The 27,784-nt window shown below is 43.3% G+C and overlaps 1 protein-coding gene across 1 annotated transcript; it reads right to left on the bottom strand.

Annotated features, from left to right (window-relative positions):
• Positions 1-7,905: 7,905 nt before the first annotated feature.
• On the bottom strand, positions 7,906-8,943 carry NPBWR2 (neuropeptides B and W receptor 2). Its single transcript, XM_067554601.1, is given in 1 exon segment — positions 7,906-8,943. A coding segment is annotated over 1 exon segment (1,038 nt).
• Between the last annotated feature and the right edge of the window lie 18,841 nt (positions 8,944-27,784).

Consider the following 27,784-nt stretch of genomic DNA (forward strand, 5'->3'; position numbering starts at 1 on the left):
GTATTTTTTAAAGCAATCTTGTGATTTTAGAGGTCTTGACTTGTGATTTTTTAATGTTTCGGGTTGGCAATGCTGTGATCACATTATTCAAATTAAAATGTAATATAATTATATATCACTAACTGCTGGTTTTCAGATATGTGTGCTGGCATTCTTGATATGATTTATTGACATTTAATTTTAAAGCAGCGGTAGGTCCAGTGCTTTGCTTAATCAATGGCATTTTATACTCAGTTCAGAGTGAATTCACTTAGATTATTGTATTCTGGGTCTTTACCGACCGTTGCACCGTGATAATGACAATGGGACAGTAGAGTGCTATTTAGTTTGAAATGGGAATCTCAATCTGCGACAATGTTCTACTATGATGATTTCTGAAAGGCTGGTTTAGAGTGCAATATTGTTTACTGGACCACTAGAGACCTATTGCATTATGACTGTCTTGTTAAAGAAAGACGTAGGGAGAGGTTCTCAAAAAAGGAGTAACATACGTTCTCACACCAGAATTCTGTGCAAAATGCATGTGCAAGCAAACCGTGTAATAGCTTTGTAATTAATTAGACATTTCTGTGCACAACTGATCAGTTTGCACATGCAATCACTGTAATTGCACGGTGTTTGGGCATGCAGTTGTGATACAACAGCTATGTTAACCTGACAAGATGAACCTATCTACTCCCTGGTTTAAAGGGGATAAAGATGGAGGCAAGATGTTTTCAGAGACAAGACCTTGACAGAAGTGGAGCTTTGTACTGGAGTGAGCCAGTGGGTAGAAAAAGTGCTTGCAAGATCAGGCTCACAATATGTAATATTCATGAGTGGATGAAGAGGTTGATAAAAGGTACTGGATGATTAGCTGTGCACAGGTTTTTAAAGCGGTCGCATAAGACAAAATTGTTTAAATCAGTGGAGATGTATAAAAGCCTCAATCTTGTGCAACAACCCAGCATGGCAGCAAAACGATCAGATGTGAAATCAGTACAAAAAGGAGTATTCTGCATCCTCGGATCTCCTGGGACACTTGTCAGTGATGAAATATGCCACCCAGTGCTTCACATGCTCAGAGAGCTTCATTGTCTGGAACCTGAAAGCAGAAACGGAGTATGAAGTTGTCAGATCCCTGACTAATCGTGATAAGCGCTGGAATTCTGGAGATTCAGTGCAATAGCAGAAATAAACTTGTTTTCTGTAAGAGCTGAAAATAAAGGGGCCTATTCTATGGCTGTGCTGATTAAAGTGGGAAATTCTGGGGCCCAGTTCTCCAGGAAGTTCCTCCATTTTTAGGTCACTATGACTGTTGAAATCAACCCTTAGAGAATCCTCTTAGATATAGCAAGAGACCCCAGAATGGGATTTAGCTATGGCTGCCTCAGGAGAAGTACTGTTGCTAATGAATTACTCTAAGAGGATGCACAACAGAGTGTAGGAGACCTCTCCCCATCCGACATGAGGTCAGGCTTCCCTAGAAAACATTTCCTAGCAGTGTCAGGCCCAAGAATCAAGATTGAAGTCTCTTTCTTAGTCTAAATAAGTTCTGATCAATCTCCTCTTAAATGGACATTGTTATGCTGGGAGGGCACCTAACTGCATTGTTTTTTCTTTTATATCTATCTCTTTGAAAAGTCATTGCAAGCTGGCTGTGACACACGCGTTTAAAATACTTGTCAATGTTGTTTTCTTCCACAAAAATAGCTAAAACACAGTGTAAAGATAACACCTGGGGCTAGGCCCGCTGGCTGCAACAGACTTTGGCTCACGCTTCTTGACTCTTAATGTCCTTCTAGGACCAGTAATATAGTCGTGCTTGTACGTTTGGCTAAAGCAGGTTAAAGGGCAACATCTCATTTGAACAGCTTTTGAAGGGACTGTGCTTGAATTCTCTTTGTGACTCATGGCTTGAGTCAAATGCATTTTCTCCACTTTGAGCTCTGAAGCGTCATACTGTTCGGGTTTATTTTCCTCACTGAAGATCTCTTTTTCCTATGGGAATATATATATATATTTCCCACCAGGGGGCACACTTGCTAAAGAATAGGAAATCCTCCAAAATGCTAAGACATTGGTTAAATAAATACACAGTATCTGCTTATAGATCTGGGCTTAAATAAGGACTTCCCTGTATCTTCCCCAAATTGCTGCTAACACTCCCACCCTCCCATGTCTGCCGCCTCGGAAGATTACCTTGGGGATCAACACTCCCAAAACTTTCAGTGACAAACTCCCTTTCCAGCCTCTAATATAAGCAATGTCATCACTTCCCTAGCAATGCTCATCTATCTATCTATCTATGTATCTATCTATGTATCTAATTTCTTCGTTCTTAGCACGACACTTCTGGCATTCCCTTCTTGCAAAACAGCTCATACTCTCTCATTTGCCAAATCTTCCAACACTCCTCCAGGTGCTTTGAGGGTCCCTGAAGTAATGTGGGATCCTTGCACAAATTACATAACTCAAGGCCTCAGCAAACTGTGCTTTGGCAGATTCCTTTGTTTTCTAATAAAGAGCATTCTGTCCAAATGAAACACAAGACAGCTCATTGTCCAGTTGCACGTCACAGCTAACTAGAAATGGAACCAAGCCATGAAAATTGGGTCTGGATTTCAGAAAATGAAGTTCAGGGATTTGGTCATCCAAGGGGACTAAGGTTCAGGAACATTTCTACACTTAGCTCCATGTGAGATTGGCTCAGCTGATGATTCAGCACCTGTTTTGTGACAGGGTAATAATTAGAACTGGTCAAAATTTTCCCATTGGAAAAGTCTTGACATTGACATTTTGCACTGGAAAAAGTAGTTTTTGACAAAGTTGTTCAGTTTTCTGATTGGGAGAACTGAAATGACAAATGTCATTGTGACACATCAAATCGTTTTGTTTTGATTGGAAATGTCTAAATTTTCCGTTTCAGAATCTCTGATTTTAAACTTTTTGGAATCTTTCAATTTTTTTTTTTTTTTTTTTGGTATTTCAATTTTTCATTCCCATTCAGAACGGGAAATAATGTTGGAATGTGGAAATTTCCCACAAGAAGCAACTTCCATTTTTCGATCACCTCTGTTGATGACAGAGTCAGGGGCAGAGCGTGCTTGTAAGCAGTGGTGTGCATTTCAGCATTTCCATGCACCAAACAGCAACCACACTATTCTGCAGTTAAATAGTGTTTTCCATGTATGATACAGCTAAATAATGAAAGGCATAGAGAACTAAAAGGTATCCGATTGACCTAGAGAGGTAGTAGAGAGGCAGCAGGGAAAGGCTCTAGTGGGAGGAGACAGTGGGGGAAAGCTCCGGCGGGGGGGAGCAGCAAGACAGACAGGTAGCAGTGGGCACTGCTTGGGAGGGGAGTGAGCTGGGCAGGGTATTTACACCAGAGTCAGTTGTGTTGGGTGCTCTACTCTGCTCAGCTTGCCTAAGCAATGCCTTGTCATCTACACTGCTATTTATACCCATGCTAGCTGGGCAGGCAGTGTCCGCACTCTACATGCCAAAGTAAGTGTAGACCTTACCTTGAGCCCTAGCCGTAAAACTCACTTGCGCGGCTGTTTAGATCTCAAGGCCGTCAGATGGCATTTCATCTCCACATTTGATTATGCCAGTGCACTTAAGAGGGAGGAATGCTTCAAGGTTGCCAGCTTCCTCCCCAGTGCTAATAATAACCCTACTTCATCCAGAGAGCTCAGGGCACCTTACACAGGTAGTTAAGGATCATCATCCTGATTTTAGGGATGGAGAAATTGGTAGCTCTTTTACTACTTGAAGGCTATCTCCCTGTATTCATGGGATATTGATGAAAGCGTGATATCACAGCGCGGTCCTGGTCTGTGACTAGGGTTCCTAAGTGCTACAGTAATACAAATAATAAATAATAACAATATTTAAAGTTCCTTTAACAGAAAGGATTTTAAAATATGTGGAAACACAAGTCTACATAAATGTTTTGTTAACCTCCAAAACTTCCTACTGCAGGATATTGTAGCAAGAAATATATTGGTGAAAGACAAAAGAAGAATCCACCCACATATTTGGCTCTATGTTGCTAGTGTCATGACTGTCTGGGGGACTGCCTCGCCCCTTATGTACCACCATAGCAGCTGCTGTCCTCTGGGACAGTGAGCACCTGATCCAAAGTCCATTTAAGCAATGGGAACCTTTCCACTGACTGTAATAGGCTTTGGATCAGGCTCATGGAGACTGAAATGTCTGCGGGATGGGTGTTGTCAATGGAATGCTGCAGACTCTGGAATTTGCGTTCTCCTCTGCAGTGATAGAATGAGTTTGTTGAAGTTTAGGGCATGGTCAAGGCCCATTTCTGTTCTCAAGCCTTTGTCCAACGGGCAGGGAGGTGCGTGAGGGAATTTTTCAGCGTGAGACTTTTGACTTTGCTTAAAGTTATGGCTTAGGTTGAGAATGACATGGCTGCCCAGAGGTTTTGCATTGGGCACATTTCAGGAATTTAACACTCAATACAGTCGGAACAGTGGGCCAAATTTTGCCCTGATTTGCACCCTGTGCAAGTCCACTGAAAACCTGCAGTTGCACTCACTGAGGAATACAGCTAACAGCTGTGCTTAATTTGTAATGAAAGAGGTGTGGGGGCTCAAGCATTTCTTTGACATTCATAATTGATGCAGCCAGCCCAGAGGTGCTGGGGCTATGAACTGCCAAGCCTACTGCTGCCGTGGCTCAGTCCTGGCAAGCCCTGGCACAAATTAAGCACTGGTTAGCAGGCTCTTAGTCCTTTTGTTTCAGGACAACACGAGGCAAGGTCTGGAGGAATGTTCCTCCCATCTACACCACTGCACAATATGCTAAGCATAGGTTGGGGACTCTCTCCCCGCCCCTCTTCTGAAACAGCGAGTGCTGAGCATTGTTGAATATCGGATGCCAGGATTGAAGGACTATTGGTTTATTGCATTAGGGGAAGTCCCAAATTCCCATCTGACCTACCTGAACCTGGGGCTCATGTCCCTTTGCACTTGAGAGAACGTTGTTTTACTTGCACTTGGATCGTGTTTTTCAGTTTTTCTGCCCTACACTTTCCTTTGTATTATGGATATTTACAGTCCCAGGCTGGTGCCTCAGTCTCCGAGGGAGTGCAATTCCACCGATGAGCTTTAATACTTTTCTTGTTAGGCAGAATGAAGGAAAGAAAGAAAGAAAGAAACGACAAGAGGAGAAGTGAAGAAAGGAACGATTATTTATTCTCAACGGGGGGTAGGGCAGCGTTGATTATTAATGGGTTCTTCTGCTACAAGACAGCGGCTCTCTGACTGCATGATGCTGTGCAAATGTCCCCCAAGCAACACTCTGCCAGTGTAGTTTGACCCTGTCCTGCCCCACTCCTCACCTAGTTCTTGGTGTGTCTTGAGCCAAGTTTGACAATTGAGATTCAATGATGTGGTCTGGGGACACAAACTGATAAGAAATAATGGAACGACTCAGTTTCATGTGGGCAGCACAGGGCTGATCTGCTCCGTGTGATTCCCCCTCTCTGAGCTCCAAATCCGTACAAACCTGGGCATTGCAAACCGCCCTCAATGTGAAGCAGTGATGCCATAGCAACCTCCCCCCCCGCCTGGTGCTGCCACTTAAAGTTAGATCAGGCCCTGATTTTGGGCTCAGTCCGTGGTTAATGAGAAGCAGTGTTTCCGAGTGGAGAGTGCACTGGACTGGACTCATTCTGGGCAAGTCACTTTCACGTCTCTCTGACTCAGTTTCCCCATCTGTACAAATAGAAATCACGATCCTGACGTCCTTTGTAAAGAGCCTTGAGATCTACTCATGGAAAGTGCTAGGTAAGAGCTAGGAATGACTCTTATTAATTTCCCCATTCAGTCACCGTGAACGTGTGCACACATCAGGGAACTGGGCATGAAAATGTGCTGGATCAGCCGTTTTTGTGAGAACGTAGCTGACTTGCATGTCAACATTGGTGCTTGAGTGGACAAATTAGGCCACATGCTCATGTGCACTGAACTGGTGTAAAAATACTTACTGGTTAGAGAAAAGAGAATTATCCAGCAACTTACTTGACACCTGAGACCCTTTACCAGTGGAGTTATCGTCGACTTTCTCTCTGCGTTGTAATTCTTCTTTGGAACTTTGCATTAAGGCTAGAAATGATGGGGAACACTGTCTACTGCACTGCAATAAAGTTCTCTGATCCGTGTGAGATTTTCCAAAGCCATGAAAGTCAATGGGGCTTGTGCTTCTTGTTCCCACCCGTCATAAATACAAGAAGAGGACGGAGAGAAGAGAAATCCTTGTTACCACCAAGCACTTGGCCCCAAGCACAGCCTGAGTCAAGGGATAAAATAAGCAACTGAAGGTCAGAAAAGCATGCAGACTTTTAAACACTGCTCCTGACTTGAGCTCTGTATCGTCTGAGGCTCTCCAGCACGCCCTGCAGACTGTGTTACATAGGGCTGTGTTGGTCTCAGGATAGTTTTTCAGCACAATTACCCTTTGTTACTATAACTCTACGAGACAGCGTGAGATTCCAGAGCTTCTGAATTTCTCTCTCGCTGGCCCCGATGCAGGAAAACACACACGGTATGTCTCCACTGCAGTTACACACCTGCAGCAGGCCTGTGTCAGTTGACTCAGGCTGGGGAGGGATATAAAATTGCAGTATAGACATTCGGACCCATCTCAGACTGAGCTCTGGGACCCTCGCCAAGTCCCATCTTCATCACAGTTTTATAGCCCTGCAGTCCAAGCCCCCTTCACCTGACACAGGCCGGGCACAGATGCTTCACTACAGTGTAGATATACTCTTAGGTATGTCCTTAACTTGACCATCTTCCATTGAATGGGACTACGCACTGGTTTCAAGTTATTTGCTTGGCTGAATGAAGGTCGCAATGTGTCACCTTTCCTAGGACTTTTCTTGTGGTTTGCAGGACATATTTAGTATATTATAAATAACAATACAGGGCTATGCATCAGGTGACATGAAGTTTATATGGCAGTGACATTGGGACGAGCAGGATAACAGAGTTTCTTATAAAAGTTGCTTTTAGTAGAAATGCCAGACACGTTTCAATGTGATTTATTTCACCAAACACTTTAAAGTATATGTATTTTTAAACATTTTTTTTAAAAAAAGAAAGAAAATTCTTGGCACTGATCATACAAAAAATCATTTTTTCTGCAGTCACCACAATATTGGTATATTGTCTTGTTTGGCTATTGTAACTTTCAGATACTTTTTTTTGATTTCACTGTGAATCACGTTAGCAGTTCAGGAAAGGAGAAATATTGGGAAAAACAGCCTTCCCCTCTCCCTCCCTCAGAGTATATCCAAGACACACACGCACACAGACAGGGATGCACATTTTTTTTCTCAAATGCACCATTTTCTCCCGTCATTGAAGTCCATTTGTATAATGTACAAATATACCTGGTAGCTCAACCTGCCCCGTTATAACAACATGTAAATTAATAACTAAAACTTACATCCACCTTTAAAAGGCTAGGCTTTTCCACCAGCATCATAGCTTCAATCGTTTAAGAGACCCAGTTCTTCTGTGATTGTACAGTAGGTGGCAATACAAGACCTTGACACGACTAGAGTATACTTTATAAAAAGGTTTTCTTTCTATAATATTTCAGGATTCCCCCCCCCCCCCCTCCAAACCAGCCACAAACAAAAAACCAACAAATCGACCCCACAACTCTGAGTGATTGTGAGATTCACACAAGGAAAATGAAAGCGTTATGATTAGAGTTATGAAAAATGCAAAAGAACACACACACACACACACACACAATTAGTTAAACTAAAAGCCTTACTAAAAAGAAAGCATAAAGCTTGTCTATTCCTCAGCCATTCACAGAAAAATTTGTAAAGTTTCCCCTGCAAAGACATGAGAGGGAAAGGAACAGAGAGACACAGTCCATCTGTTAAGCAGCTCTGCATTCCAGCATCTTTCTGAAACTTTTCCGGAAACTGTCATCCAGGAAAGCATACAAGAAAGGATTCAAGCATGAATTGGCATAACTCAGACTGGTGATGAAATAGGAGATACCAATGACCAGGGAGGTCTGTGCTGGGTCAGTGGTCAAAGCTACGATGGTGGTCAGGTGGAAGGGGGTCCAGCAGAAGAGACACACAGCCAGGACGATGAAGACCATGATGGTGACCTTCTTCTTGGCTTTGTCCAGGGCTTTAGCATTTGAATTCAAGCGCATGTTCCTCAGTTTATACAGCATCATGGTGTAGAGGATGCAGATGGTGGATACAGGAATGGCAAACCCAAGGATGAGGGTATAGATCCTGCTGGCTTTGAACCAAAACCTCTCAGGTTTGGGGAAATTTAGACCACAGCTCTTGATCTCCAGGTCATCTACATAGACGTTGGCAAAGACGATGAAAGGGAGAACTATGATGGTGACCAGGGCCCAGACACACAGACTGACAATTCTGGCTGCTCGGTAGGTACGATGGGGCATCCTCTTGGACCTGACAGTGGCCAGGACAACCAGGTACCTATCTATGCTCATCACTGTTAGGAAATAAATGCTAGAGAAGATGTTGTAGTGGTCTATGGACAGGATGATCTTGCAGAGGATTTCTCCAAAGGGCCAGTAGTGCAGGAGGTGCTCAGCAATGTTAATGGGCAGGACCAAAGTGAACAAGTCGTCAGCAATAGCGAGGTTCAGAATGAACATGTTGGTCACCGTCTTCATCTTAGGGGCCTTGAGGATCACGTAGATGACAGCAGTATTGCCCGTGAGCCCCACGGCACAGATGACAGAGTAAATAACTGGGAGGACAATGTAGAATTCAGGAGACTGTTCATGGAAGGTGCCGTTGGACCTGGTGCCGTTGTCCAAGTACCCGCCATTGCTTGTATCATTGCAGGTGGCGTTCAGATCGCTTATCCTGAAATTATTTCCCATGCCGGCTTACTGGGATCATGAGCTGTATTCAGATTTCATTGCAGATCTTTACAGCCTGACAGGGAGAGCTCCTCATCCAGGGTGGAAAGAGACTCACGTTTCATCAGGACACGGGTCATTTTCTGAAGGAAGGTGGGAAGCATGGCAGGAATTGGATGTTTAGTCCCCCTTGTAAAAAGCTGAAATGTTTAGCTCAGCAGTGGGGCAAAAAAAAAGCCAATTAAAAACACTTGCTGGGAAAACTTGGGGTTCCTCAAACCAAAAGAGAGAGGGAAATAAAAAACACAAGAGTTCTTCAGTCTTATGCACATCAGTCTCAGCTGTAGCTTTTCCGTGCTAGAAAAGTCAGGCCACTTAGGATGAATTGGCTGGAGCAAAGATCCCTCTTGGGTTAGACAGAAGCAAAAATTGGCAGGCGGGGCAAGCTTTGTGCTCAGCAAACTATTTACAACAAGCTGCAGATTTCTGGGAAGGCTGCTGTCTTTACTTACACAGCAGCCGCTTGCTTTTCCACCCACAGAGAGTGGGAGCTGTTTAGTTTTGAGTTAGTATGCTCCGCCAGGTCAAGGGGCTTCCAGAATCTTTTCACTGCCAGCTAATTCTCTGACAATGAGATGTCTGCTTTCTAACCCAGTCCAGCTGGAGTCCAGCCACTGCACGCATCCCAGGCACTTCCTAAAGCCCCTGCAAAAAGAAAAAAGAGCAATGTGAACCAAATGGGCATTTCTGAAAAGGAAAAGAACTCAAGTGCAATTAACTTTAGCCCCAAAGCCGTTTAGGACCTTATTAAGTAGCAAGAACATCCCTATGAAAAATAACAGTATTACAGTTTATGAGACTCAGCACACACACAGAGATACACGAATCTTCTGGGTCCCAAAAGTTCAATGTTTATACAGAAAAAAGAAGAAGAATCACCTGCAAACAAATACAGCTTTCATCAGCAGGAACAGTTCCTTGCATTTACATCTTCCTCCTGGGTGCTTTCTCTGTTGCTATTATTTGTCCTAGGCACTTTCAAGAATTCCTCTGCAGAGAACAAATCCACTAAAAGCAAAGATTCACGAACTAGTCTGCAGGCTTTGCCAAAAAAAAAAAAAGAGAAAGAAAGATAAAAAAAGTCAGACACCAGCTGCGTTTTGCCAGTACACAACAATAATAAAAGACATGCCCAAATTCAAATCTTTAACATACAAATCCAGAGCCATATGTCCCTCTTACCTACATAAGCCAGGGGATTTTGCTGTTTTCTCCAGCACCTGCTGCCTTCCACTGTTGAGTCTCTTCTCGCTTTCATCAGAGTTGGAGGAGTGTCGCTAAGCTATGCTGACGTTCTCAGTCCTTGCAATCACATCTATTTGGTGGTGGTGGTGTATGTGTGTGTGTGCAAAGCTGATCAATAAACATTTCTCATATTGGAAAAAAACAGTTCTATCTGCCCTGGGCTATTTAAATAGCAAACAACCTTGGTGCCACAAAAAACCAGATGATAACAACAGGGCATTTCTTTTTAGGAATGAAGGGGATGTTGAAGTGCATAAGCAGCAGCCAGAGTTGTCAGGCTGTGACTGTTCAAATGTGGGAGATTTTTAACTGTGTCTTGCTCAGAAGCAGTCACTTGGTTGTTTTCACTGGTGTAAGGTGTCCAGGGCTGAGGGTGATAGACAACATTATAGATCTTTCAGTGGAACATTCTGCCAGATCCTCAGCTGGTATAAATTGACTTCAGTGGAACTCAGCTGATTTACACCACCTAGGGATCTGGCCCTGGCGTGGAAACACAGCAGAAGCCTTCATCAGCGAGAGATGCAATCCAATGCAAAATGAAGGAGGCTCCCTTCTGGAGAATGGAACTGCCCCTCAATTGAAAAATATTCATTTTCTGTACTTGCACGTGTCTGTGTAAAATGCAATGGGACTCATTCTCCTAGAATTGATTTTATTCTGGTGTAACACCACTGATGCTCATGGCGTTGCCTCTGATTCAACAGTGCCGGAAACAGGGGGAGGGGCAGAGGGTCATGCTCTCCCTTTTTAACATGGACGTAGTTTGGTGAGGCATGCCCCCCCCCACTTCTTCAAAGGGTCCGGCGTCCTTGCTCTGATTTACACCACTCTGAGTGATAAAGGTTTCTATTCTATTAAAAATGTACCAGTCAGATCCAAACCCCTTTGTTCAATGATGCTAGTTCAAAAGTATTTTAATCACCTTTCAAAATACCATTTGATTCTCCGAGGCAAGGTGTCTGCAAACATCCGGGGGCAATCGGATGATGTTAATACTCCCTGCAGAATGGGATTCAGACCAATGTCTTGTATATTTAAATGAGCCAGGAATTTCAGAGAGCAGGTTTGCCCCGGTTGGGCTGCTGGTTTTGCGCATGTTTCTTACATTTGTACTTTGGGGCCATGGCAAAGTTAGAGTGCATCCAGTAACTGAGCGCGGATGGAGTCATTGCGCACTGCAATGTTGCATTGTAGACATGAAGGTAACACCTTAAGGCCATCTGGGATAATTGTCTTTGTGGCTGATATTGAAGTTCCATGCACCCAGGGGGTAACTTTTATTTCTCTGCTGAACACAGAAGCTCAGTGTCTTGAAGAAAAGAATAAAGAGTTCCCGGGGGGAAAAGCAGATTCTTTTCCCGGCAGCAATCTAGGCAGCCACTGAGACTGAACTAAATTGAACTTAAATTGCCGAGGGTTCAGAGAAGAGTTACGAGAATGATTAAAGGACTGGAAAACATGCCTTCCAGTAAAAGACGCAAGGAACTCAATCTATTTATCTTATCAGAGAGAAGGTTAAAGGGATGACTGGATCACAGAGCCTACACGGGGAACAACAATTTGATAACAGAGGGCTCTTCAATCTAGGAAGCAAAGGTATAAAAAGATCCAATGGCTGGAAGTTGAAGCTAGATTGTTTTAGACTAGAAATAGAGCATAAATTTTTAAGAGTGAGTGAATTAACCACTGGCACAATTCATCGAGGGCTATGAGAGAGTCTCTGCTACTCACAGTTCCTAAAAAATGTGCTCTAGTTCAACAGGAATAGAATTGGGGAAGACTTTTGACCTGTGTTATGCAGACTAGAGAGGCTCACAATATTTGCTTCTGGCTTAATAAACCACATAATCTATGAAAACTACCAAATGTTTTGCCTAATTTACTTTGGTGTAACTATTGCCACAAAGTAAGATATACAATGTTACTTTTAAGATGGAAATTTGGGGCTTACACTGATGTAGCTAAACTGATCTATCTACTCTGCTGCAAATGTGTTTAACATAGACAAGGTTGGGTATCATGTACATGGAGGTACCAGGTAAGATGTTTACAGGCAAACAGTGCCCTGGAGAAGTCACACGTTTGAGTGTTTAGTGGACTGTTAAACTTCCTGGAAAATAATTTCCTGGGGTTAAAGAGATCATCAGAATTCCCTGGAAAAACTTCATAATATGAAAGTGATCATCCCCGCCCTGAGGAAGAGGAGAAGAGATGAGAAGTGGGCAAGAAGCTGATTATTATTTGTTTTACGATAGCAGCTCGGCACCCCCAGTCATGCACCCGGACACCATTGTGCTGGGAATGGTACAAACACAGAATAAAATATTGGTCCCTGTTGCACGGGACTGAACTGTCGTGAGGTTTTCAAGTGGTAGAAAAAGGAAGAGAAAGGGATCCTTGAGACCTGACTCCTCTCAGGGTTTGTCTACATCCAGGAAAATTAATATGAATTAACCAAAGGTGAAAATTTGAAGTGGCTTAGTTAAATCACATTAGTTCCCTGGGTGGATGATGTTATTCAGAATTAAACTTGCCTTAATTTGGTTTTTCTTAATTTGCTTTGAAAGTGAATTAAAGTGAATTGAATTTAATGCCACTTTAATTTTGAATGAGGGTATTCACACGCTGGGTCCTGGCAATGTGCACATGGGAGCTCATCCACAGTGTGAGCTGTCCATGGCCATTTTGAATTGGTGTCCTGTGGTGTTGGTGTGGTCATCACAGAGGAAAAGAGTCGGCAGCAGAGGAACCTGGAATGTAATAAGCCCTGCTGTTTTATCAAATAAGGACCGTCTCAGTCTTCCTGTGTGCATTGGTTACATGTTCGTTCTCCTTGTATTTCTGTAAAGACGGGCTGGCAGCATGGCGAACACTTCAGAAGGATCCGTTTAGCCTGTGTGCCTTCTGCATTTCTCCTCCTGCCTCCCCAATTGTTAAAGACACCTGCATTAAAACAGCATCTCTCTTTCTTAATGATTCATTTGCTCTACAGTGACAAGGAGAGGTGTAGGGACAACAGACGTTGCCCATTGCTCCAGAAGGTCTGAGACAGCGTTATCAATAGTGGCTGTGTCCCACTGGCAAAATGGTTTCTACAGGTTTGCACTGGAAAACCTTCCAACCAACCTGCAGGCACGACCAAGCTGATACCAGCTATATATACCAAATGCACCTGTTTTCCACTGCCCTCTATCCACTCTCCTGCTGAGACTGGCACACATACAGCCTGGATGGTGTTGAAATTGACCGTCTAAATCTCAACTAAATCCTGTGCAACTTTGATCTGGCCATCTGGTGCGCACGCATTATGAAGTGGTCATTGATTACATGACCGCAGATTATTTTTTCCAGAGAGCTCAGACCTCATTCAGTGCAGAGGGTGGACTGGCTCTGGGGATGAATCAGGGTTGTCTGGTGAAGGAGACTTTGTCTATAAGACCCTGGCCCATTTGTTGCCGAAGCTGGATGGTGTGTAGCGAATAAGACAAGGGACTGCAGGAGGAGAAAGGATGCTCTTATAGTTAAGGCAGTTGGATGTGGCAAAACATACAGCCTGTTTTTTATTTTAAACTGTTTAAAGCTGTTCTGACCCATTCTTTTGCATGCCTTCTGTTACTATTGTGATACAAGTTAAAAGAAAGGTTTGGTACAAGTTTTATCCCTGGGAAATTCTTGGTCAGAGCCAGGATTTACTTCCTGCAACCAACACTACCACTGCACAACTTTATTCATTTTAAAAAACAAAATTCAGTTGTTTAAGGAAGGGGAAAGCTGGTGTGATGCCAAAATCAATTGCATTTTATCACCTTCATAAGCCTGGCATGTGCTAACAGCTCCCATCTAGCACTCTGGTCCAGGGAGACAGAGAAAAAGAGTTCTGCTTTCAGTGCTGTCTGGATGGGAGAGTCTGACACAGAGAGAGACGGCCAGACTCTCCACAGCAATAAGACAGACATCGTTAGAGCAGAGACAAGGGTTAAGATGGTGGTGATGGAAGCTGCCCCGGGGCAGCTTAGATTGGAAAGCATTGTGAAATGTGCACGCTGAGGGTTAGGTGAAAGGTCAGCTGAGGTTTGCAAACTTTCCTTGGGACCTTTGGCCCAGCCTTTAGGGAACAGATCAACTGATTTATCCTTCCCATCACAGGGGTGAGAAACTAATCCGTTCTGATGGTGTTTTGCTGTAATAAAGGGTCATTCAAAGCCAAAAGAAATGTTTGCAAGCCTCCCGTGAGCTGAAACCACCCGTGTCTATACAGCTTCCCCTCTAGCCGTCCAGCCAACAGCTCATGAAGGGATGGAGTTTTCACGGGCTACAATTTCCAAAGTCTCTCACTGGGAACAATCTGCACCTGCAAAATGATGAAGGGTTTTATTCTAGCAAAATTGATCGTCAGCAAAAACTACTGGGCTTGCAGTTAAGTTGGCAGAGGCATAATTCATCTGACCAGGTGCCTGCATTTGAACTGTGCATGAAAATTGCATTCAAAACTGACAGAATGTGCCAATAGAAAATTGCAACTTAATTCACTTCTTTTTTACTCTCCTTTTACGCTCTCTCTCTCTCTCTCCATTTTACTTTGCTTTCAATTTCCACTTTTTTTTCTCTTTCAATGAATGGGTTTGATTCCTGACTTCTACACCCTGCACGCACAAATGATGGGGTCTGTCAATGGAGCAGGCAGGCGCTGGTGCACAAAATGGGTGTACACAACTGGGCCTGCAAAAGCAGAGTTCAGCCTCTGAAAATCAGGCTGTCGAATGGAACGATAAAACTGTGACTTCTCCTCAGCCCACTGTGCCTGTGTGTTACCACACGTGGTGTAAACTGAGCAGTATCAGCCATGTGCTGAGACCCCTGCAATACCCTGACACAGATGGGGAGGGCCTAGTCCCAGAGATAAGGAGGGAAAGGCAGAGTGTCATTCTTAACTCGTGTTTTGTTGCTTGTAGTTGAATATTTAAAGCCAAGTTGCAGGATGCAGATTAAGATGGTCCAAGGGGGACTTGTGAAGGTGGGATTCCCTGCTCTGCCACAGCCGTCTTGTGTGACCATAGACAAGTCACTTAGTCTTGCTGGGCCCCACTTCCTCACCTGTATAAGGAGGATAATAGCACTTCCCAACCTCCATCAGGATAAATCCATTAAAAGTTTGAGAGGTGTGCAGATACTATAGTAATGGGAGACATCTAAATACCGAAGGATACGTCTACACTGCATACAAAGTCTGGGATCTGAATCCGGTTTGAGCCCAAGTCCCCTTCCACCTACTCACAGAGCAATCTGACTTGGGTCAGCAAGCTCTCAGGACCTGGATCCTAGGACCCTGCTAAGGAGTGAGTCAGGCCTGAATCCTGTTGAGATTCAGGACCAAGCCTTGTCATTGTGCCGTGTGGACGCCGCTCAAGCTGCAGACCTGAGTCAGAAGGTTGGAGCAGTGCAGTGTAGACGTGTGAGTAGGCCTGTGGGACCTGGGTCCAGCAATTGTAAGGCAATTGTACAACGCGGTGTGGACACTCAAGCACAGGCTTGTAAACACTGACTCTGAAAGTCTGGTCTCACAGACGCGGGCTCACTGTACAGTGTAGACAGATCCTGAGAATGATAGGGATTAGCTGTTCAGATTTAGCCTCAGAGCTGCCTGATAGCATAAACGCCAGGTGAGATTGAAAAGAGATGAGATGGAGGGCAAGAAGGGTCTTGTAATACATGGGTTTGATCACAATAGGTTTCATATCACCCCACATTTTCTGGACCCAATTTGTTCCCTTTGTAGGGCTGCAAGAAACCTGTCCTCCCTCTTTTGCCCCCGTGCTTCGCCTGGTCACAGTGCCACTCCTTGTGTTTCGAGAGCGAATGCCTGGCTCCATGCTGCTTCTGCTGCTACCCAAAGGAGGCCACCATTATTGACCAAAGAAGATGGCTGGGTGCAAGGGCAGGCATGCTGTTTTTCATTAAGTCTGATGGTTTCTTTAGTGGCTCTTGGAAGCAATGGGTTTTCCTGGAGCTGTTTGTTTCTACACCACCCTAGCAGGGCAATAGCCAAATGCCCCACTGTAGCTCATTGGGAATGAAACACAAGCAAGGGCAGAGTGCCACTAAATCACACATCATTTCAACAGAGGATTTTGGCCCCTTGCTGAATGTAGGAATTGATGAACAATCCCCTCCAGGTTAAAAATGCTTCCAGTTGGGAAAGGTGTTTGTAATAGGCCCAACAGCCTGTAACACAATCAGTCTTCCTAGTCCACAATCAGCCGGCATGGCGAAGGCATGGGATTAAAGGCACTTTAAAGAAAAGCAGAGTAATGGGTAGTACTCACATGGTCACGGCAACAGCTGGGTGAAAGTTTTCAGACAACACGCCTTTTTTCGTCTGGGAAATATAGAACGTGGATTCGGTAGGCCGACACATTTCACCAATCTGTGTCAAATTCGCAGAATTGTTTTGGTTTTTAAAAGAACTACATAATAATCAGAAAAAGTGGAAATGTTTCATTTTCAAAACAAAATGTTTTGACGTTCCAATTTTAAATGACTTTTCATTTTGAACTTTGTTTTGGTGGTGTTAAAAAAAAATGAAAACGGTAAAAAGGCCTCAAAAATGAAATGTGACCTGTTGTTTCAGGTTGAACAAAATATTTAATTTGCCCCACGGCTATTGTTTTTAAACCTGTTTGGTTTGCCAACATATTTAAAAGTACTTGGCTTCAGGTTGACCCAAAATGATTGATTTGATTTGATTTGATCTTATACGTCAGGCACTGAACTGAAAAAAAACTGTTAGTCACACCGCTCAATTCATGGCCTTGCTTATGTCAGGCAATTGATTCTGCCACAGCTGACCCCATCTTTCTTGCTACAAGCAAACAATTAAAAGAAACGTTGTATTTCTTTCTGGTCTGTATTTCAGACCAGCAGGCTTGAAAATAAATGATACATACAAGTATAGACAGGTGACTGGCTAGATTTGTTTACTGTTTTTAAACAAACCAGGGATGAGCGTATGTCAGCATCCAATATTATGACCTGTATGAGACAGGACAGACTCCTATCCATTAGAAGTCTTACTCCCTGTAACTATTTTGAGAAAGCTAAGTGCTTAATACTATAATAAGAAAGTGATTACTTTACTCATTCTATTTTACTTAGCTGCAGCATGATTGGTCCAAGACTTGGAATGAGCAGCTAACAACATGTGTGGCAGAGACACCAGGCTTTAATTCTATAGGACAACTCTGTGGCTAAAGCTGACCAATTAATGCCAGTGGTCCTAAACAATGTTTCTAATCTCTGGTCCCAACATTTGTCAAGAAGAAATCTGAACTCCAGATAATGCTGCATGTTTCAACTCATTTAGTTGTGGTACGAAGCCATCTGCAACTCAACGACGAGGGAGTGTTGTCAGAGATATTTCACTTCAAGCAGAACATGTTGTTATTAATTAATAGAGCTCTGTAAACGTACCCAGTGATTTACATAAAAAGACACGGGCTTTACTGCAAAGAGCTGCCAATCTAGCTACAATCTAAAAGTATACTTATGATTAAAAGCATGCAGTCAAAGATGCCCTTTTCATAGTTCTTAAAATACTTTATTTTTCTCACTTTGGCTTCAAACAACCTCTGGGAAGAGTTAAATCAAACCCTATTTCCTTCTGACATGTTTTCCTCCCCGCTGTTTTCATGTTCACATCCATGGTTCCATAAATAGAAATGGACCAGAAGGGAGGCAGTGTGGTCTAATGGATAGGACACTGGACTGGGAGTCTGGAAATCTGGTTTCTGGCTCTGCCTCTGACTTTAAGCCAGTCACTTCACCACTCTGTGCCTCTGTTTCCCTTCTCAATTGCAGGGACTATCTCTGATTGTGTTTGTACAACACCTAGCACAATAGGGTGTGGGGGGGCTAATAATCGAGACTTCTAGGTACTTCTGTGAGGCCATTCCAGAATTGTCCTGATACTGGCTCAGGCTGTTTCTAGAGATGTTAAGATTTTGTTTTTAAAAAATTGTGTTTCTAGCCCTTATGGTTTTGAAATTCATCTTCCTCATTATCGTGCCCCTTGTGACAGACAAGGGGCAGGACTCAGGGTATGTACACACCGATGGCGGCAAATTCTCCGCCGTCAGATTGATCTATCCAGATTGATTGAGTGGAAGTGAAGATCTGCTCGATTGATCAGGAAGTCAATTCAATTAAACCACCTCCTCAAAAGGCGTAGTGCTGCGTCCACGGGAACGCATTTCCCGTCGGCACAGCACAGTGGAGACAGCGTGCTAAAGGGAAGTTACGAAGTCGAGGGGCGTTATGCAGGCTACTCTGCGTAGCTTGCGTAACTCCTGTCGACTGCTGCTGAATGTCCAGGTAAGTGCAGACTAGGCCACAGGCCTACTTTACTTAGGATGCTGGACACACACACACGTAGGCCCCATGGCTACCCAGGTTCTGTCGCTCACAGATAGTGGAACATAGCGTGTGCAACATTCTTCACTGGATAACTGACTGCTTGAGGTTGTAATCAGCTTGAAGGAACAGCTCAGTGTTGTGTGGATCCTGAAACCTAATGACGATGATTCAACTATCAACGTTTCACTGCCTCTTCCTTGTGGTTGGACGATGTTACAGAGGAAAGAGGAAGAAGGGACACATCCAACAGAGGAAAGTGAAGTGGAGCAGAGGAGAAAAGGAATTCAATAGTCACAGTGGAGGGAGGACAGTGAAATGGGTTCAGTTGTCATGGGAGAGGGAGAAGTTTGATGAATGGAACGCAAATAGGATTCTAGCTCTCTTTTGCCTTCCCCTAACCAGCCACCACTCACACACCAACTTCTTATTGAATTGTTGCTCATAACCCCAAAGATGCACACATTACCGGTTATTAAAGGGCTGTCCACGGGTGTTGGGCTGTCCACGTTGGCTATACTATTGTTGCTAATGAATACTGGGTTTCTCATAGTGGTTATGTACAATAGGATTTTTTTTTCATGATAAGTCATTTTTTTTATAGCACTGATTGTCTTGTTTTGAAAAATATAGAGACTTTGCAAGCAACTACATTGGAATACACTAAATAGGTCCCCTGATAAACAGCACACACACTTCCTGGGATGATTGCCAGGGAACAGATTCAATGCAATATCCTTTAAAGTCTCTAAGCAACAGATAAATGGATCACCTAGACCAGTGTTTCTTAACCTGGGGGATCAGTGCAGAGCTGGTATTGGGGGGCAAGAAAGGCAATTGCCTGCCATTTAAGTTACATGCCTCAGCCCCGTGGGGGTGGGACTCAGGATTCAGGGGTACAGTAGTTTGGAAAGGTTAAGAACCACTGACCTAGACTGTTTAAGTGCCCAACTGGGATGGTGGATAAACCTAATAACCATAGTAGGGTTAAGCAAGTGTGAATTGCTTAACAAATTTACCATGTTGTTACCCTTTGTTCACTCCAGATCCTTTCCAGCTCTGTTATGACAGCCCGAAGACTCACCTTTGCCATAATACCATATTTTAAAAAATGTTTTAATACTCAGAATCATAGAAATGTAGGTTGGGAGAGAGCCTGGAGAGGCTACCAAGTCCAGCACTCTGAGCTCAAGCAGGAGAGATGTTTGTCCAACCTGTTCTTAAAAACCTCCAGTGATGGGGATTCGAACTTAAAGCTTCCTTGCTGCCGATGAAGCCCATGACTTTTTGGCTGGACATGGAGAACAACTGACCACTGTCCTCTCTATAACAGTCCTTCACATATTTGAAGACCGTTATTAGGTCCCTCCTCAGTCTTCTTTTCTCAAAGCTAAAGGTCCCCAGTATCTTTTAACCTTTCCTCATCGGTCAAGTTTTCTAAATCTTTCATCATTTTTGTTGCTCTCCTCTGGACTCAGCTGGCATCCTGTGTCCAGAATATTAGCCTTTTCCGCACCTCCGTTACCTACCTTTACAATGCTTGTTGTTAAAGAAACTCACAAAATCTGTCTCCTCCCACAATGTGTTTCAGGGCCACTAAGCGGGACCATCAACTTCTTGGCATGTTCTTCAGGCCAACAGAGATTGCCAGTTAAGACAATTATACTGTACAAAAGAAAGGAAATGGAGGAGGTCAAATATTGGATTAAACAAGCTTGACGGTGTTGCATTCCAACAGAGTAATTTATTACAGCTCATGCTTGCAACCCATGCCTGACAAACCTATTTTTATACTGCCTCTCTTTGTGGCCAAAGAACTTCTGTTAAGTGAATCCTGGCAGGGTCATATAGTCCTATATCTGGCATGTGTAAACGATCAGGACGATTTATGTAGGAGGCTCTTCAAGAGCAGAAATAGAAAGAACAGAATGGAACCAAGAGCAAGAAAATGCCAGCTGCGTATCAGGAACAATTTCCCAAACTTGAGACTCATTAACCCGAGCAAGAGCCTCCGATCAGGTGGCCTAATTTATAACAGGGACAGAAAAAACAGGAGGAAAACATAGTGTCCGGAGAAAGCCTACACTGGTCTCTCAGGGTCAGATTATGAGCAAATAGATCCTTTCCATCTCTACTGTCAGTGAGTCTAAGAAATCTAATGGAATGCCATTTTATCAGTGGGAAACATGCTCGGAGTCTCTGAGAAGGCTATATCTCTATGTGCTTTTCAATTTCACCTGAAGGGTGATGAGAATAATTTTCTTGTAAATGGCCTGTTTCTACAGAGTCTGCAAAGCCTGATGGTGACTCCTTGCCAAGAAGTTGATTTTTATAATGGGAATTATTGCTTTCTCCTTGTAAGTGCTAAGCCACGGGTTTCTCTTCCTTGAATACCGTAAGTTATAGGAGCACAAATTGCAGAGAAATGCTCCCTACCTGTGTTGATAGCCCTTTAGTTTTTATCTGTAAAGAGCAAGTAATTGCAGAGTCATTACATGTCCCTACAAGTTACTTGGGAATTAATTATACGTAGATCGCCAAATAATCACAATATATTTTAAAGGATAGATCAACTACTTACTCTGCACTTAGGCATTACTGGTACTCACCCTGTGAATCCCCCGCCATGGTCTATTATTAAGCATTAACGGTCGGAACACATGCAAGCCATTGGAGCGACCATGGATGGCACTAGCAGAAACACAAGGTCCCTGGTGCTGTATTTCAGAGCTTGAATATCACTGATTTGGGGGCAAAATACAAGACGAGATCTTCTGATCTGTGGTAACTTGCATACATCTCCCTGGCTCACCTGCCATCAACTCTACCAAGAGTCATGGACATAGCGTATGCACTCGGGGTGGTTAGCCCCGCCCACAGTTTGCATTTTTAGTGCACTAGTTTGCTCAGAGCTAGTGCAGGTATGTCTCCTCATGCTTGAATTTACAGCTGCAGCTCGACAGGTGGGCACAGCCTGCAGGTACATCTTCACTGTAGAGTTAGCCCAGGCTCTTACTTGGATGCTGTCCTAACCCCCACTCTCATCCACACGCAAACCCCTCTCCACGGAGTTAAGTGGTGCTTTGTAGCCTGGGCTAGCTGGCTTGGCGGGGGTGCAGTCGAGCTGACCGGAGGATGACATCTTGTGATAAATATTGAAGTTTAAAAATGTTTCTGGCTGCACGAACAAAACCAGAACCTGTCACAAAAATGGGGCTGTGTGGAAATGTCCATTTCCATTTCGGGAAGAGGTGTCAAAATGTCAGTAAAAGAGAGAGAGAGACAGAGACTGCATCCTGTGGTGAGGCCCCTGGCCTGCGATATGGAGACCTGGTTCAAGTCCCAGTTCACTCGGATTCAGGCAGAGCAGAGCGTTCAACTCGGGACTCCCACATCTCTCCCCGAGCATTGTCAACCATTGTGACGAAATGGAATTTCATCGAAAATGTTCCAGCCAGCTCTACCTTGCAGGGAAGATTCAGGCCAAACCTTTCAAGCACTCGTAGTCCTCCAGTATCTTCCTGCAATTACCCCTGTATACTCAGCAGGACAGACAAATCTCCCACAATTCCCTGGCAGCCATAGAGCGGCCCAGCTTACTGCAGGACTGATTACCACGGGGTGTGCCTCCAAAATTCCCTAGAGACACACATGGGGGAGTGAAGCACCAGTGAGGACAGTTACTTAAGTAGTGCTTTGGCGTGCGGCTGTTCACACTAGGCCTAAACTAACCAGGGTGTTGAGCAACTGGGCTAATTCTGCAGTGAAGATGCTAGTGGTTTCTTATCGCAGTGTGGCCATACCTGGATTCTGAGGCAGGTAGATTAGTCCAATAATAGAATAGTCCAGTGGCTAGAGACATGGACTGGGACTTGGGAGAATGGGGTTCTATATCTGGCTCTCTTTGACCCCAATGGTACTGATCCAAAGCCCATTGAAAACAATGGAAAAGCTCCGAATGCCTCAAACTGGATTTGGGTCAAGCCTTATGTGGTTACCCTGTTTACACACATCAGCTGCCATCTGCATGTGCAAATAGTCAGGGAAATGGGCAGGCACCCAAAATACGTTTCTAACAGGGCCATCTGGTAATGGAAAATTTAAGACCAGAGCATGCTACTTAGAAAGAATTCAGAGGAAAACGTCCAATTGCTCTCCCTTTCTCTTCATGAACCAGGGGCATCTTCCTATTATATTTCACGGGCAGGAAAACAATTGTTAAAGGAATCTCAGGAGGAGGACTATGCTTTATGAAATTTACAGCGGGTGGGAGAGAGGCAGATTGGGGAACTGTAAATTATAGCTCAGTGCTCCTTATCTCTGCTGCTTTAATAGTTTATAATGACTTCCCAAGCAGCGATAAACAGAGAATTTGATCATTCCCTTCACTACACGCAGCCAGAACAACACTGGAATTGCGGCACTTTCATTTTCCTTCTTTCCAAAGCTCACCAAAACCAGTAGAAAAACTCCCAGTGACTTCCATGGGCTTTGGCACAGCAAGCCCTATGTGAATGAGCCGGAGACAAAATAATATGTGGAATTACCCAGTTTTGTGGCAGACAAGTAGCACGCTAACTTCCAAGAGCAGCTTGGACAAGATAACTTCCTCGTGATCGGTGACACCCACTTAGACTCAGTGCACCTCAGTTCTGGTCTGTAGCAGCATTGCTGTGCTTGCATGAGGACTCTCCTGGGTGGTTAAGCAGTTGTATTTACTGAGGTTGGAGGAATGCCTAGACTATCTGAACTGATAACAGCATGTGGTTTATTGTTATCACAGTTTTACTTAGTGCTTATTAAAGGAGCTGGGCTAGCAGATGGTAGGACCGACATCTTCTCTTTACCCACTAAGCTGCATGTTCTCTGTACCAGGATTAGACGAATCCCAACAGGACACCCACACATTCCTCTGTCCAACTACTAGGCTGCCACTAAGTGTGCGTTATACATAAAGCAGGCGCATTTTTCATAGATTCACAGATTTTAAGGCCAGCAGGGACCATTATGATCATCTCCTCTGATGTCCTGCAAAACACACACCAGAGAAATTCAGCCAGCGTTCTCTGCATCGGACTCATAACCAGAAATGGTGGACAATTTTCCAATAAACATGTTGTGAGGGGGGCTCAGAGAAAGGATTGGTTTTGAGGAATCTCCTGGTTCAAACAAATTTGGGGAAAACAAAAGTTTTGAAATAGTCAACATTACCTGTTTAGACATTTTTAAACAACATTTTTCATTTTCCAGTTCAAAAATGACATTTCCTCTTGAAATTTTAGTTAATTTATATTAAAAAAGGTTTTTAAAAGGTCTATATTGAAATCAAACATTTTGAAACGATCAAACTGAAACATTATGATTGACCCAAAATGATTTTTGGTTTTGGATTTTCAGTTTGTGAAGAATTTTGAAATGATGACTTTTCATTATGATTCGGGACAGGAACGTTTTTCAAAATCACAAATCCGAACCATTTCCTGCCCATCTCTACCCAGAACGTCTTGCATAACTATCGCTAGGCTTCCTCTCTCCCTTCTCTGCTCTTTTATTCACAGTTGCTGGATTTAATTTTCACTATGCCACCCAAATGCTTTGGAAAGGTGTTTTATGTTTTTGATGGAACAGCAATTTTCACAGAAAAAAAAACCACTTTTGTTAAAAAAAAAAAATATCAATCATGTTGGTGTCAAAAATCATAAAATCCCACCCATTTTTTTTTAACTTTCAGCAACCAAAAAAAGTTGTTTCCCCAATTAAAACCCCAAAAATTGGGAAAAAAAATGTTTGCTGGGGGAAGAAAAAGGTTTTTGTCTTATGTTTTCCCAGGGGTCTGTGTGTGTGAGTGAGAAGGGAGAATCATTTCCCAACCCACTGTAGAAATGAATCCAAAAGAATTTGCCCGGCCTTGATCTTAGTAGTTATAGCAGATTGAAACATGAGCTGGAGCAGCTGTTGCAGAAGCAGCCTGGAAGAAGAGGGGGCGATTTCAATCTTTCTTTAAGAGCTGCACTCCTTTCCACTACCCCTTATTTCCAACTTGTCTGCATCAGTTATCCCCTTCCCCTGCAATCCATAATATTAACCAAGTACGAACAACAAGTTGGTCCAATCAAAGATATTACCTCACCCACCTTGTCTCGCTAACATCCTGGGACCGATATCGCTATAACTACACTTTGCACAACGCTTCTTCAAGTGAAACAGCAAATGTCGTTGATAAAATAGCTCTCCTGAAATGATGCATTGACTCTTTATTTTGTTAGAGGAAAGCACACTGGTTGATTGTTGATTAACCTCAGATAAGTTTCACTGCCAGTAAGATGCTGTACTGATCAATTGCTGTTTAATGGACTCACCCTAATTTGTCTTTTTATATGCAAATTGGTTTCTTGTTTGAGACAAATGAAAAATGTGACCCAAACTCAAATCCTGTGATAGCTGTGTTTTTCTGGTCTTTATTCAGAGAGAAAGTGGGTGAGGTAATATCTTTTATTGGACCAACGTCTGTTGGTGAGGGAGAGAGCTCTTCTTTAGGTCTGGGGAAGGTACACCAAGCCTTGAAGAAGAGCTCTGTGTGGCTGAAAAGCTTATCTCTCTCCAATAAAAGAAACTACCTCACCTGTCGTGTCTTTCTAATATCCTAGGACTGAAACAGCTACAATGACATTGGCCTTCATCTCAACACTTCTCTTCGCTTCCCAAGGCTTCTAGTGGGTGGCTATTAAAGTTTAGCAAATCAGGAGGTAGTCAAAGTCACCTAAGAAATATTCCATGCCTTGTCTTTCTCCTGTAAAACATTGCCATCCTTTAAACTACAAGAACGGAGAACAAGAAGGTCCTAGCTGTTATGCTTTCTACAAGACGCTCAGTTGAAATTCCACATTTAAAAGCATCTTCTTCCAACCTTTTTTCACAATGAGGAATTTTGCTCCAATCCTTTGGAGGTGAAAAAAAGAAATACACATTCTCCAATACAAGTTTTGCCAAACGTTTCTAAATAATATGGAGAAATTAAGAAAATAATAGCAATAATATTAATAAAAACAGATTTAAGGTTAAAAATAACTGTTCTTTTTGTAGCATTCTTCTCTGGAAATGTTTCTCTTTGAAACTGATTATAACTGGGTGACAGGAATAAATTAATTCCTCATCTCCACCCAAAGCAATCATTTACAGCTTCCTTGCACTATTCTTTGTGCATATCCTTGTTGCTGATCTGAATCTAGTGGCTGGAATAAATACATCCGTGTAAACCCCAGTTTTTACAGCACAGAGGCATTTTCAGTCATCCAAAGGGTCTAAGCCCTTTTCATCACCTTGTTTTGTCCATGCTTATTTATTGGTAGCTGGGACTGGAATACCTGTCTTGGAACTTGGAGTTTGGGAAGTCTCTAGGTTTTGCAAAGTTTGCTTTTTTTTTTTTTTAGGCTCCACCAGACATATTTCTCCCTTGATTTCAACCATCATTTTTGAAGGCAGGTTGATCTAAAAACATATTTTCCCTACATATAAAAACAGTGCTGGGCAAAGAATAAAGAGCCTTGTTGGAAGAGAATTCTTGCCCTGCTGCTGAGATAATTGGGATCTAAAATAAAATACCATGCAGCAAACCAGGGCTGGAGATCGGTGAAAGTTAAACAGAATTTGAACCCCAAATATTTTGAACTGAGCTCTAAATCTTAGAATGTCTGGTTGTTAAATGGGTTCTCAGTTTGACAATTATTCCATCCCTGCTTAACGTTTTTCTTCAGTTTTTTGGTCAGTTCATCAGATGCCATGTAGGCCCAGATCCCGAGTGGTATTTCGATGCCTTGCTCCCATTGGAATGAGAGGGGGTAGATGCCTAAATACCTTTGAGGATCTGGGCCCTGGGGACTCATGGACAGATCCCTCTTCCCTCCGTCAAAACAGTACACAACTTCTGAAGTGCTAAGTCTGAGACATGCCAGCTGTACCATCTCCATCAATAATGGGTTTCAAATATATCGAGGGAGGGAGTTAAATAAGAAGGCTTTCAACGAGCAGTTATATGAATATACATGGGCTACCCTGATGGAGAGATTGCTTTAGATATTCTGGAAAGGAAGAAAATACATTCTGATTCACAGCTGATGGATTGGAAGGAGCTGCCTTCTAAACACATGTATTATCAGACTGCCTAGAAATGCAGCTATCCGAAACAGAGAGTTAGCAGATCCTGACTTTGTTCCCAGCAGTGCACAGAAGAATGTAGAAGTAGGCTTTTATTCAGATGCTATATGTGATTGAAAAGAGAGAGTGTGGGCTGTATAGCTATGTACGGCTTGGGGACTGGCATGCATGGAATCTCTCCGTCAGTATGTGATAGACTACAGGACAGTACCCACAGGGCTTTGGAAACGATAGCCTGTTGCCCTCTAAGTTGTTTGCGGTAACAGATCCTGGTGAGCTGATCAATAAATAGGGCACAGTGTCCATGCAGGGAGACATTTGTCACTTATGTACTACACTTCAGTGACAGTATGAGCACAACGATGATGTTAAGAAGTTATTGATTATTATTGATTATTTTTATTAGAGCATTGCCTAGCAGTCCTAGTGTGCTAGGAGCTGTGCGGACACACAGTGAGAGACGGCCCCTGCCCCAAAGAGCTTACAGTCCAATCAACAAGAGAGACAAAATCTGTAGGAAGGGAGAGATCATAGACATATTAGTCCAGGAAAGAACAGAGGAGCTTGCATCAGGGGACATACCTCCCCTTCACAAGGGGACATGTGAGGAGCTGTTTCCCGAAAGAGTGTTTGGAGTTTAGGTTTGCAGTTGATGGAAGAATGCTGTGGAGTAGATGGAGTAAATGGCGTTTCAATCCCCTTGGGGTGTGTGTGGAAAGCCGGTCGAGTACATGAGCTCGCCTTCGCTGCTACAGAGAGAGAGCTGCAGGAATCAACAGACATTCGCATGGTGCTAGGTGGATGATATAACTCCTGAAGCTAAGACAAGGATGAATGGGTGCAAATATATGTATATACGTATGCTAGGGGGAAAAATCTGTTTCCAGGTATGAAAGTTAGTTATAAAAGAAATAACTTGCTGGCGCCTGAGGAAAAAAGAGCTAAAAATATTGGGTCAGATCGCCAGCTAGAGCAAACTGACACTGCTTCATTGACCTCAGTGGCCTGTTATTTCGTGTGGAATTATAGACCA

This window comes from Emydura macquarii, unplaced genomic scaffold (genome assembly GCF_026122565.2).
Source record: "Emydura macquarii macquarii isolate MOO-44397 ecotype Brisbane River unplaced genomic scaffold, CSIRO-AGI_Emac_v2 contig_1483, whole genome shotgun sequence".
Lineage (NCBI taxonomy): Eukaryota > Metazoa > Chordata > Testudines > Chelidae > Emydura > Emydura macquarii.